Source organism: Chaetura pelagica, unplaced genomic scaffold (genome assembly GCF_000747805.2).
Source record: "Chaetura pelagica isolate M959 unplaced genomic scaffold, ChaPel_1.0 scaffold109, whole genome shotgun sequence".
Taxonomy (NCBI): Eukaryota; Metazoa; Chordata; class Aves; order Apodiformes; family Apodidae; genus Chaetura; species Chaetura pelagica.
Window position 1 is genome coordinate 8,569,342 of NW_009970725.1, and position 12,546 is coordinate 8,581,887.

At 40.1% G+C, this 12,546-nt stretch overlaps 1 protein-coding gene across 1 annotated transcript in view; it reads left to right on the forward strand.

Annotated features, from left to right (window-relative positions):
- Positions 1-70: 70 nt before the first annotated feature.
- Positions 71-12,546, forward strand: part of TMEM241 (transmembrane protein 241) — a 50,906-nt gene continuing 38,430 nt past the window's right edge. Inside the window, exons 1-5 of the mRNA XM_010006914.1 lie at positions 71-282; positions 2,163-2,249; positions 2,423-2,506; positions 4,984-5,061; positions 10,682-10,763. Coding sequence (XP_010005216.1) covers positions 71-282; positions 2,163-2,249; positions 2,423-2,506; positions 4,984-5,061; positions 10,682-10,763 — 543 coding nt within the window. The remainder of the gene's footprint in view (positions 283-2,162; positions 2,250-2,422; positions 2,507-4,983; positions 5,062-10,681; positions 10,764-12,546) is intronic.

Genomic DNA, 12,546 nt, shown 5'->3' on the forward strand with positions numbered 1-12,546 from the left:
TCGGAGGGAGGGAGGCAGGGAGGCGATGCGGGCGCTGGGCGGTTCCTCCGCTGCAGCCTGAGGGGGCGAGATGAGGGCAGGGACCCAGGGGGAGGAGGAGGGACAGTGCCCTCCGCTCACCCAGCCCTACTCGGGGAAAGCCGAGCTCCTCCCGGCGAAGGGCTACTCGGGAGTGAACAAATCGCGGGATTTCAGCCCAAAAGCCGCGGCCGTCCCGTTCGGAGATGCCCGTCTTCTCCCGCCGTCCCGTTTTGCTGTGTCCGACGGCTTCACCTTCCCATGGTTATGGCGTATTTAGGAGAGTAAAGGGGGGACAACCGTGTTGTTCAAATGAATGACATGTTAGTCACAGACCCAGAAACTGCTGCTTCAAAAGCAATACTGGTGCTGAACATACTTTTTTTGTTGAGCATCTGGCAACCACTGAACGCACGATCATTCCCAAAAGGAAATAATAAACTGGATTGACCTTTAAAATCATCTTCTTCCAAGCCTCCTGCACAGGCAGGGACACCTCCCACTGGACCAGGTTGCTCCAAGCCCCATCCAGCCGGGCCTTGAACACTTCCAGGGAGGCGGCAGCCACAGCTTCCCTGGGCAACCTGGGCCAGGGTCTCATCACACTCAATCTGCTAACTAGAACACTGATACCAAGTGTCCAAGGGAAGAATCTGAAATCTCATTATAGTAGTAGTGGAACAAATGTTAATTTCCATGGACCCTTTGACAGTTTAATTAACGTCAAATTAAGGGCAGGAACTCTGTTTTCCCCTGTGCAGCTTAATGGCCTGTAGCTAATGCTGAAACGTATAAGCAGGAGGAAAAGCAGGCCGAGGATGGTCACTTTATGAATACAATTGCATAGTTTAAATACAGTTTGATGTAGTTTGTTGACTCTGGGAGGAAGAGATAGACTAACCACTCCTTGCTGTCCTGTTTATCGGAGGGTGTGCCTGTGTTTCTGGTGCAGATTTCTGAAGGGAAAGACGTTTTTGAAGCAATCAGGGTATGGATTTCCTGAGGGAGAGTTAGGGAAAAGCAGCATTTCAAAAGTGAAAATGAAACCTTTTCTCAGCATCGGCCACTGGTTTTTATTCCAAGGTACACTTTCCATTAAGGATGACCAAAAGTAGGCTGAAGTCCAGACGTGAAGTTTGTAGGGAGAAATAACAAGCTTGGTTGGACAAACCGCTGGGAGCGGCGATTAGTTAAACAGAAAGGGGCTAGAAGAGCTGCTGAATTGCATCATGCATTGGAAAATGTACTTGGCTTAGCAGTACTTGAGAGAAAGTTGAAAGGACTTTGACTTAGGGCCTCCATTTTTGAACTTGAATGTAGGTTTTGGTGTATTAAAATTAAAAATAACCAGAATATAGACCTTTCAGTTGCTGCCGATGGTACATAAACCCAAGTGGGGGATATAGACGTGTGGAGGTTATAGACATGAGGAGGAATATTGTCTTGATTTAAAGCCCATGTGGCAGTTCAGACAAGTTTATGTGTAACATGACCCTTTGTTAATCAAAGGGCCTCTGTATATTGATGCCAGCTTCTTAGTGACACCACTGAGACTTAAAAACTGGACCTTACAAAGTGCTCAGCACAGTTTTCTCTCTGTAGAAAGCTTTCAGCATCTCCCGGTGCTGCTGACAGCTTCTGCTGGCTTCTGGAAGGAATGGCAAATACTTTTCCTTTCATCTGAGGAAGCTTTAGTCATTCTTTTACTTTGCAGACATAGCATTTGTATATTTCATTATGAAAAGCTGTTAGATTCTGATGTATGTACAGAAAGGCATGCGTATTTCTCCCTCATATTTGCATATATGCATATACAATGGGAAACGACCCTAGCATCCATATATGCAGATCTTGACAAAGCATGCTAAGGCAATGACACAGAGGCTTTGTTTCCCCTCCTCCCCATGTATTACATCTCCAGAGGACTTTATTTTACACAAAATGGTGTGTGAACAAAATATAAGGTCTGTAAGATTAATTAATCATCAGGAGAAAATTATGTCAAGATTATTGGTCTTCATTTTGCCAAAGTTCACCTGTGTGGTATGATATGATATGATATGATATGATATGATATGATATGATATGATGTGGTTTGATTCACAAGTGTTCCTTTTTTTCCCGGTAATCTTTTTCCCATTCAGTGTGATGCATGGAGTATGCTCAGAAAGTGAAAGAGCAGTTAGGGCAGCCTTCTCTCCATCTTTCGGTGTGTCCACTCCATATCTTACGTATTTCAGTGTCTGCTGCCTTCCACAGAGACTGGGGCAGCAGCCAGCAGTTCTGCCATGGGAAGAGAAATTACTGAAAACTTTTTTTGGTCTTTTAAATTTTTTTGTTTTGGTAGAAACTTTTTTTGTGTTTGTTGCTCTCATGATTGACTGTTAATGTTTTAATGCTGTAGATGTTTGCTCTCCATTAATTTGGTGTTTGTTTTCCAGTATGTCCTGTCTGTCCTGGAATTTACCTACCCTACCCTTTTTCAAGGGTAAGTACTGTTTTAAGATTACAGTCATTTGAAAAATGACTTTAATCAGTAAATGTATTGCTGTTCCATGCTGAACCTAACTTTAGTACCTCTTGTCTTTACTGGCTTTTGCTGTCTAGAGAGCATACTCCATGAAACCCTGATAAAGCATTCATTAATATGTTTTGGTTGATTATTAAACATCGTGATGGTGATGTAATTAAGTTATATAGACTTCGTAATTGCTTATTTTTCTGAAAGGCTTGTGCTTCAGCAGAGAAAAGTAGCAATTATAGTACAGCCTGTCTTCTTTGGAAGTGTCATTCATTTGTGCTTAGCGTTTGTTGTAACTACATCACAAGTCACTGTTATATCTTAATGGTTGTAATGAGAAATGTAATGTTTTGCCAAGTATCCGTATATACTGTTAATAATTTGTGAGACATTTAGTGAAAATCTGGCCTTTCAGAGTCAAGACTTCCCCCATTTATTCTTTTGATACAATGATAAAATCTGCAGACACTGGATATCTTTAATTCCTTTACTGCTGCTTAGCATGGCTTATAGCTTTGCCTGACATTTGGGCTCAGGACTGTGGTTAACTCTAGGAATCATTGCCTTTGGAATCTTCATTTTCTTTGAGTGTACTCAGCTCTATTAAATATGCAACAAATGCTTTCTTCAGTTCTGACACACACACACACAATCTCTTGGACAAGGTGTTTATTATACGCGGAAAGGGTTTTGCAAAATGTGTGTAAAATACAAGTGTGGTAAGTCAACAATAAAAAAAACACATTTCAATGGCAAGCAACTATGTTATAGTATCTGTGTTACTATGTTACTGTGTTACCACAGTTATTTCCTTTTTCTATTATTTGGAAATGCTTCTCAGCATCTTAAAATTTTTCCCTAAGTTCTGGCTTTTAAAGGTGACCATTCCTTGAAAATTAAGTGGCTCAGATGCACCTTCATTTAGAACTGTGACAGAATGAGCAAAGAAGGAAAAGAGTGTTATTCTCAGTTCATGCAGTTATTGTTCATTGCTAATATTTTTGTTCCCTGTGTAATCTAAGACTATATGGCATAGTTGTAAGGATCTGGAACTGTTAAGACTTCAACTTCTATCCTTAAAACCTGAGACAAGAGGAAATTATTCAGAATAAATTTAATGGGAATTCATGCACTGGTTGAGCATGGTAAAGCTGTGGCAAACATCAGGACTACCTGGCTTTTAAGCTCTCACATGCTTCTCATTTAAAAAAGGTGAAGTGAGCTGTGATAGTAGCGTCGAATATTCATCATACCAATGTTCACAAGGAGCTTGCTCTTCTCTGACACTGTCCAGCTGTATGTAATACTGCACAGAGTGAATATTTTTTAGTGTACGTGTGAGAGAGATTTTAAATAACTGCTTAAATTCATTGCAATGAATGGGAATAATAAATGAAATAATCTCTGTGCTTGTTACAGATATTAATGTGATTTAACACTGTGGTACAGGATCTCTGTCTGAGGTAGATGTTGAAGGATTTTCACCCAAGGAATATGAAACACCCCTCTGAAAACCACTAGCTTAAGGAAGAAGGAAGCTAATAACTTATTTTAAAGCTTTAAAAAAAAGTGTGTTTCACTACTAATTTTAAGTTATCTGCAAGCATTTCCAAGACTTCTTATACGATTTCCATTATAGACTAACAAATGCCTTTATGATAGTAAAATTCATTAGTTAAGACAGTGCAGAATGTATGCAATTGTTATCTACCTTTTTAATGAGAAAACTGTGGTATTGTGGTTTATATGCAAGGTTATCTGGCTCTAAAGATGTTTTCTCCAGAACCTCTGAATCAGAGGTTCATGCAGCATAATGATGTTGTTGTTGGTGGCACTTCACGTGGTGCTTGCTACACAAGATGCAGGGGGCGGGAAGCAGTTTGAGTATGAGGGAGGTTGTAATCTAACACCAGCATGAATAACCATGGGAAGTCATAGAGCTAATATTTTAAACCACTAGGAGTACACATGCCATCCTTGGGGCCTCTTATTCAGCTGATGTGAGTCTTTGAATCCTGAAATCATGTTTATTTGTTATAGCAATGACCCTTTATGTAAGAAAAGATACTCATCTCTTATCACATGCCTTGCACCTTCAGATCATTGTGGCTGTAACATTACTATTATTATTGTAAAACTTGTGTGGGAAGACATGAGAAAATGGGGATTCGATAATATGACTGAAGTAATTGTGGTAGATGGTAATTTACAGAACATTTGAAACAGGAGGTAGAAGCCCCAGAGTATTAGAAAATTTGGAGGAAATAGAGGCCCACGAAAACAAGAGATTCAAAGTGGAATAGTGGCATCCCTGGAAACCTAGAGAAACAGTAGATAACTTCAATCCTGGGTGTGCTGGGAGAAATTCTGTGGATTTTAAGGTCATGCTCCACATGGTTAAAAAGGACAAACAATTCAGAAGTGCTGTTTTGTTTCTATTTCAGGTGGCAGACATTAGTGGGTGGACTTCTCCTTCATGTCTCCTGGAAGCTGGGCTGGGTGGAGATAAACTTGAGTTCAAGGTACTGTGGGGTTTTCAGTGTCTGCTAAATATTTATTTTCTGTACCTGGGTTATGACATAGCTAAGTTGGTTGTGGAGGTTGCTGATTTGCTAAAATATAAGTCTGTGTGTGTGGGTTTGTATGTGTTCTGCTTCACAGGTGTAGGAAAGAGCTTGTGTTTTAGTCTAATGAATGTTTGTGACATACACTTCAACTGATGACTAATACAAAGTGGATTCAATTTTTAACCCCTTGGTAAGACAATCAAAAAACCTTAGCCATTAGTGAAAACTGTAAGGATAACCTAATCTGTCTGTCCACATCTCTTCCCTGGATTATTTTATAGTATTATAAGAGGAGCCTTGCTAATGTGCGGTGAAGTTCACAAATGTGATCTGCCTTTTTCTCCAGGAAGCATGTCCCACAAATGGGAATAATTCACCCTTTCCTGACTAGCTTTTATAACCACACAGCAAGAGCAGCTATTGTAGTACAGGACTGATGTAATAATAAAACTCCAAATTAAAAGGTGCTATGTAGACAAAGATCATCTGCCTGAAGTGAATGTGACAACTCAGAAGAGTTGTGCTCTGCTCAGGTGGATCCATTTGGCAGTACGGATTGTGGCATATCTTTTTTTATTTCCCAATGTGTTGTAATTTAGAAGATGAATGCCCACAGCAAGATGCAGGGGGCGGGAAGCAGTTTGAGTATGAGGGAGGTTGTAATCTAACACCAGCATGAATAACCATGGGAAGTCATAGAGCTAATATTTTAAACCACTAGGAGTACACATGCCATCCTTGGGGCCTCTTATTCAGCTGATGTGAGTCTTTGAATCCTGAAATCATGTTTATTTGTTATAGCAATGACCCTTTATGTAAGAAAAGATACTCATCTCTTATCACATGCCTTGCACCTTCAGATCATTGTGGCTGTAACATTACTATTATTATTGTAAAACTTGTGTGGGAAGACATGAGAAAATGGGGATTCGATAATATGACTGAAGTAATTGTGGTAGATGGTAATTTACAGAACATTTGAAACAGGAGGTAGAAGCCCCAGAGTATTAGAAAATTTGGAGGAAATAGAGGCCCACGAAAACAAGAGATTCAAAGTGGAATAGTGGCATCCCTGGAAACCTAGAGAATTGATAACTTCAATCCTGGGTGTGCTGGGAGAAATTCTGTGGATTTTAAGGTCATGCTCCACATGGTTAAAAAGGACAAACAATTCAGAAGTGCTGTTTTGTTTCTATTTCAGGTGGCAGACATTAGTGGGTGGACTTCTCCTTCATGTCTCCTGGAAGCTGGGCTGGGTGGAGATAAACTTGAGTTCAAGGTACTGTGGGGTTTTCAGTGTCTGCTAAATATTTATTTTCTGTACCTGGGTTATGACATAGCTAAGTTGGTTGTGGAGGTTGCTGATTTGCTAAAATATAAGTCTGTGTGTGTGGGTTTGTATGTGTTCTGCTTCACAGGTGTAGGAAAGAGCTTGTGTTTTAGTCTAATGAATGTTTGTGACATACACTTCAACTGATGACTAATACAAAGTGGATTCAATTTTTAACCCCTTGGTAAGACAATCAAAAAACCTTAGCCATTAGTGAAAACTGTAAGGATAACCTAATCTGTCTGTCCACATCTCTTCCCTGGATTATTTTATAGTATTATAAGAGGAGCCTTGCTAATGTGCGGTGAAGTTCACAAATGTGATCTGCCTTTTTCTCCAGGAAGCATGTCCCACAAATGGGAATAATTCACCCTTTCCTGACTAGCTTTTATAACCACACAGCAAGAGCAGCTATTGTAGTACAGGACTGATGTAATAATAAAACTCCAAATTAAAAGGTGCTATGTAGACAAAGATCATCTGCCTGAAGTGAATGTGACAACTCAGAAGAGTTGTGCTCTGCTCAGGTGGATCCATTTGGCAGTACGGATTGTGGCATATCTTTTTTTATTTCCCAATGTGTTGTAATTTAGAAGATGAATGCCCACAGCAATTGTTCAGTCTCCGTCTCTGAAGATAGCAAAAACTTCCCGGACAATGACTCCAGTAATGACTCCAGCTCTGAAGCTGGGGTGGAATGGACTAGATGACTGCCAGAGTTGCCTTCTAATGTAACTTTATTCAGTGATTCTGCATTTGCACGTGACAACTGATGAGTTTTCTGTTTGGGATTCAAACAGCTGTCTGGTGAAACTGAATCTCCTCATTTGGAAAGAAATCCTGCATATATGTCAGTAGAACCTGACTAAGTTCTGTTTTCGTGTCCATGCAAGTGACTACATCACGACAGAAACTTAAGTGAAGCTGTAAATGGAAACAGAATGGAAGTAGCCTATATTTTATCCGCAGTGTAGATAAAATAGGGACATTGGTGTAAAAGCTGTCAGTGATAAAGGAAGAGGCAGGATTAGGGTTGAAACCTTGCTTTAGTGGCAGTTACTGATACATATATTGATAGAAAATGCATATTGTTTATGCAGAGTTTGTCTTCACAGGACAGTCTAAAGGACAAAGGGATACAGCCATCAGTAATGTCATTTTAGCCTAACTTTTCATCACTAGATTATTACTTTTGCTTGAAATCGTGACATTGAAGAAGTTGAATATTTTTTTCCAGCTTGAAAAAGATGTTTTATTTTTCTTCAAAACTTGAAACACATTGAAGAAAATACTGGACAAGAACCTTTTTGTGCTGTTGAGGGGAATGCTTTTACCTAAAAAACGTTTTGGTGAAAAAAGTTCGTGTCTTGGCTATACAGACTTTAGGCCACTAGATGTCAGCACACCACAGGAAAAGTGATTAAAATACATCTTGAGAAACCTCATTACTTTAGACAATACAGAATGCCTGTTCTAGAACAGACTGAATTAAATTACCAGAATTAATTGACGTGTTTTGGCTATAATTCAGACAACGACTTAAGCATGAGTTTAAATGTCTTTAAAAGAATTAGGCACATGCTTTAATGCTTTGCTGCACTGGACTTCTAGCACATGTCTCCTGTATTAAAAAAGAAAACCCAAAAAAACAACCCCAACCCCCTGCAAAAAAAACCCAACCAAAAGTCTCCCCAACATACAAACATAATGTCTCAAAGCTTTTATCTACCGCTCAAATTCTTTCCCCCTCCAAAGGTGAGGGCATTTCCCCACCTCTTACAGAGTATTGTTCTCTGAATCTGGTTGGGTTTGGTTGCATTGGGGGTTTTTTGGTATATGTGTGGAATACTTAAGAATACCATACCCACTCCCCAGTCTTGCCATACTTTGAATGATACATTTCTACCCATTTGTTTGTTTATTTCTACAAAGTCTCAGTACTTCTGCCATGTGGACTGATTTCATATGCGTTCTGAACCAGTTCAGGTGTTCCCAGAGTGCCTCAGTGGAATTATTTGATTACATGGATATCATTACCCTTTGTCTAGAGCCAGGAATACTAGCTTCACAATAAAGACCAAATAGATTACTTAGAGTAGTTTCTCTTAGGTTTTGTGGATATCCTGCTTTTCATCTGCTTCCCCCCAGTACTCCCAGCTGTAAGGGACACTGTTGGCATCATCATTGCTTCTAAAAGATGAATGGTGACTGTCTGAAAAACTTATATCCAAAGCAAGGGCTCTGTGGAGCACAAAGGAATATATGTAGCATCTGCATAATGCTTCCAGCGCTCAGATCTGCCACCCAGCTGCTGCCTAGCCCTTGTAGGCACATAAGTCCTATGTGTTCTGGTTGGCATTTCTTGTACTGCTGAATTTTCCTCACAGCTAAGCAGCAGTTCAGAGTCTTGCTTAAACCAGGACTCCAAAGTGTGTTTTGGGGGAAGTTACCCATTTGCTTTAGTGGGCTTTGGATCTACTAGCCCTACAACCACAAGCATGTCAGTTCTTTTATGTCACAGAGCTTTCCTGTTTTGCAGGTGCATCACCGTATTGCCAACATAAGAAGATACTAATTAGTTTATATACAAGACAGATTGTTGGTCCTGACACATATGTGCATTCTTTTTTAGTTCTGAAATTCCCACTTGGCAGCGTAAAATTCTGTCCTTACATCATAGAAAAAGCATCTGAAGTTGTTTTCCATTGCACTTTGCAGTATTGCATTTGAGATGAAGCTGTATTTGGGATTCCTAGAGTTTAGTGATGGGCAACAGGAGGGTGTGTTATATTCTAAATGAAAATTCAGTTTTCATCTTGTGTTCCTTTCATCTTCCCAGCCCTCATGTCTTTTCTTTCCTCCCCCTTTCTTTTGTTTGTTGCATTTGCAGTAAGGTGGGGGTATCTTTGTTGGTGTCTCATGTGAACTTGTTAGTAATGAGGTATGACAGTTTTAGATCCTGGTCTCAGTGAAATTCCAGTTAAAATCAATAACCTTAAAATAAACAGCGTTTTTATTAAAAAGGATGGTGACTACCCCAAAAAAACCCTGAACAAATATTTATGTCAGTGAAAGATATTTTCATTACCCTGTGCTTTTGATCAATTAGCTTAGAAAATGATGAATTAAGAAAAAAGAGGAAATGAGAAGTTTAAGGGTTTTTTCCTTGTCTGTGCTTACATGAATCTTTGGGCATGTTTTTATCTTCATTCAGGCTGTTCTGATTTAAAAATTTATTCATCTATTTTTATTGTGTTCCACAAAGTGTGGTAGTGTAGCCATACCTATAATGAGGTTTTAGCTCTTTGATGTTAGTTGGAAGTGTAATCCAAATTAAGTAAGTAACTATAAGCAGTTTGGTTTCATTTTGAGAGCCAGCATTATTCACTAACATTTGCTTGACTTTAGTCCAAAGCTTGGGAAAAGTGGATGGGGTAGCAGTGGGAAGTCTTTGGATCAGGCCCTTAGAGCACTGCTACTCCTTTCCTCCCTTTCTGAAACCCTTGCATTATTCTCTCTGAAATTTACCTGATCCCATTGTGCCTTTAAGTACCAAGAGCATAAAGGGAAAAGTGCAAATTCTGAAGCCCCTTTTCAGAATGGAAGGCTGACCTCACTGCAGTAACCACAGCTAAAAAAAATATCAGATCAATCTGCGGTGACTTCATTCCTCCTTTAGTTGTCAAACTGCCTCTAGGAGTTTGGCTCAGTCAAAGGAGTGTCATTAGGAAATCTCAAGAGACAGGCTCCCACAGAGACAATCTGATCTTTAGGAAGAATCTCTTCGTAAATCTGGCTGAGAAATGACTGTGTGGGTGGGCAAGTGTATTTGTACATAGTGAAAATGTGTGCTGTCTGTGCAAGTACGCCATTTTCTGCCTTCATTTGTCAGTTTTTCTTCCTTTTACAGTGAATCAAGGAAATCAGTTGAAATTTCTCTCCCTTAAAACCAATAGGAGTAATTGCTGTGAAACAATTTTGCAGGGAGAGAAGCCAGGGAGAGTAAGAGAAGGAAAACATGTCTGCAGATATCTCCTATCTGAGATTGGATGAAGTGATCAATTTCTGTCTCAGACTTCTTTACTACATGGGAGGAATACTGAACAGTCAGACAATGAATTTAATATGCACACCTTTGAAGTATATGTACTTACATACATATTATTATATTCCTTGCAAGCAACTGTTGCTGACTGTATGTAAACAGAATGTGGTGAAGTAATGGTGTTTTAATTGTTTTCACAGGTCTGAAATCCTGTCATGGCTTCCTGCTTCAGTCCTGTTTGTTGGCACTATTTATGCTGGCTCCAGGGCACTGTCTAGATTGGTAAGAAATGCACAAGTAAAAGCTCCTTGAAGATTCCCTTCATACAGGGTGTTTGATGCTGTTCTGGGGTTGAGGGCGAAGAGGGGTGTTAATAACACATACATTGTTAATGGTGCTAAAGCAGCAGCCCAGTCATAGGAAGTGTGTAGCAGGATCAAAAAGCACTTCCATGGCAGTCCAAAGTAGTCAGCATCTCTCTAGAGTACGCAGTGTTTTGCAGAACAGATCCTCACTGGTCTGAATTGTGCAAGTAGGGAAGAAGCTGAAGAAGTTTTGACCTGTAACTTTGCAAAAGGGGGAATGGGGCTGTGGGATCTGTGGGGAATCCTGCCAGGGAAAAAATGAAGATAATTTCTGTGAGAGTCTTTTGATGCTTTACAAGATTTGAAAAAATGAGTTGGAGGTCAGAAAGAGATTATGGGAAGGGTTAGATGGATTAGTTCTATGATCCATTTGAATTGCAATAAACCACCGAATGTTTAGATAATATCAAATGTGCTTTAATTAAAGTTGAATTATTTTTACCTAAATGGTACAGTCTTTCTTAAAAACAAAACAGAACAAAAAAAAACCCCAAAAAACTGCAACATCAATTTTTTAAAAATGGCAATGTCTTATTGATGTTATGCAGTCTTCAAGGCCAGATTCTGCACTAGTTCCCTTCTGCATTCTCTCAGTGGATCATAATATAATTCTGGAGCCAGCTCCTACACTTCAGGAAGGCTCAAAAGGGACTTTTGGACATGATTCTGCTTGTAGTGATCCCTTGAACATCCTGGTGGAGTGGTACGGCAGAAAAGGACAGGAAGTCTCTGTCCTCATAAAGAAGACTGGGTGCCTTACCTCTAACCTAAGTGACCTTTGGAAAGCACAGGCCTGTGCTCAGAAGCCCCATGCCTTGAAATTGGAGTCATAGAGTCATTTTGGTTGGAAAAGACCATCGACTCATTGAGACTTATCAAGTCCAACCATTAACCTAACTGTACCAAGTTGGGTGCTAAACCGACTAACCCAAAGCATCTCCAGAGATGGTGATTCAACCCCTTCTCTGGGCAGCCCGTTCCAGTGTTTGATAACCCTTTCAGTGATGGAAGTTTCTTATACTATCCAGTCTAATTAGCTCTGTCTTGGGCTGACTGCATTTACTTCCTCTTGGTTCCTTGTCAGAGCAAGTTCCATTGGGCTTCTCTGGTGTAAACTGAGCAAAGATCCCTAAGGAGAGCCTGTCCAGAAACAGCAATAAAGCCTGGGCAGCGTCATCTTTTCTGTCTGCTCACCTGGGAGGTGGAGGAGAAATGAATCACATCTTCTCTGCTTTTTCTTCTTACTTCCTACTCAGCCTGTAAGTTACCTTGTTTCCCTCCTGTACCAGCTCTGGTCATTCAAGAGTGAGATACACTGGAGTGGCAGAGGGGCTGTGAATAGTTTTGATTTGTATCCCAAATGTTTTGTTTCATGAGGAACGTCTCTCATTTCTGAATGGGTTTTTGTTGTACATGAATGGGGATCTAAAGGCCTAACACTGTGGCTGTTCTAGGAGGAAAGAGAAAATGACAAATAGTCTTAGGCCATAGTTGCTATGTAATGCCTTGTACTGGGGCTAGATTCAGTCCCACATAGAAGCTTTACTTAGCATAACTTTTGAGTAAGGCAATTTTAAGACACAGTGAGAAGGAAAATGGACTCCCCTAAACTCATATCTGAGTTGGCTCACCTCAGCAGCGCTTTTCAATTAAGCGGATTTGTTCCTAAAGGAGAAATTTTGTGGTCAAAGCCAGGAATG